At 57.0% G+C, this 444-nt stretch overlaps 1 protein-coding gene across 1 annotated transcript in view; it reads right to left on the bottom strand.

Annotated features, from left to right (window-relative positions):
* Nucleotides 1–422, bottom strand: part of LOC104472051 (electrogenic sodium bicarbonate cotransporter 4-like) — a gene marked incomplete at its 3' end in the record, with an annotated part of 15,006 nt that extends 14,584 nt beyond the window's left edge. Inside the window, exon 1 of the mRNA XM_010087589.1 lies at nt 350–422. Coding sequence (XP_010085891.1) covers nt 350–422 — 73 coding nt within the window. The remainder of the gene's footprint in view (nt 1–349) is intronic.
* Between the last annotated feature and the right edge of the window lie 22 nt (nt 423–444).

Below are 444 nucleotides of genomic sequence, written 5' to 3'. Positions count from 1 at the left end.
TAGTGCCGCTCGCTCTCGCTCGTCCGGTCCCGGCTGGAGGCAGATCTTCGTCGACGTCGCTTCCTCCGGTAGCCCCGGGGTACCGGTACCCCGATGTAAATGGAGTGATAATCTGGGGGGGAGGAAGGGGAAAAGCTTTAGAGAGCAGAGGTGGGTGTTCCTCACACGAAAAAAAAAAAAATTAAAAAAAAAAATCCAGGGAGATATTTGCCTTCTTCCCACCAGGTTCAAAACACCCACGAGAGCTTTTCCCACGTCGTGTGAGGGATGTAACGAGCCAAGCGCCGGGAGGTGTGAAGCATCGGCCGGCAGAGATGCTGTATGGGACATCCCCGGGGGTTTCGCTCACCTTCCTCATCGTCGTATCTCCTCCTGGAGCTGCTGAGCCCCCTCTCGCTCATCCCATCCTCATCCTCCAGCATGGTCCTGCCGCTCGGAGAGGGC

The sequence above is a fragment of the Pterocles gutturalis genome, unplaced genomic scaffold (assembly GCF_000699245.1).
Source record: "Pterocles gutturalis isolate BGI_N339 unplaced genomic scaffold, ASM69924v1 scaffold19736, whole genome shotgun sequence".
NCBI classification, from domain to species: Eukaryota; Metazoa; Chordata; class Aves; order Pterocliformes; family Pteroclidae; genus Pterocles; species Pterocles gutturalis.
This window is presented reverse-complemented; position numbering and strand designations above follow the sequence as displayed.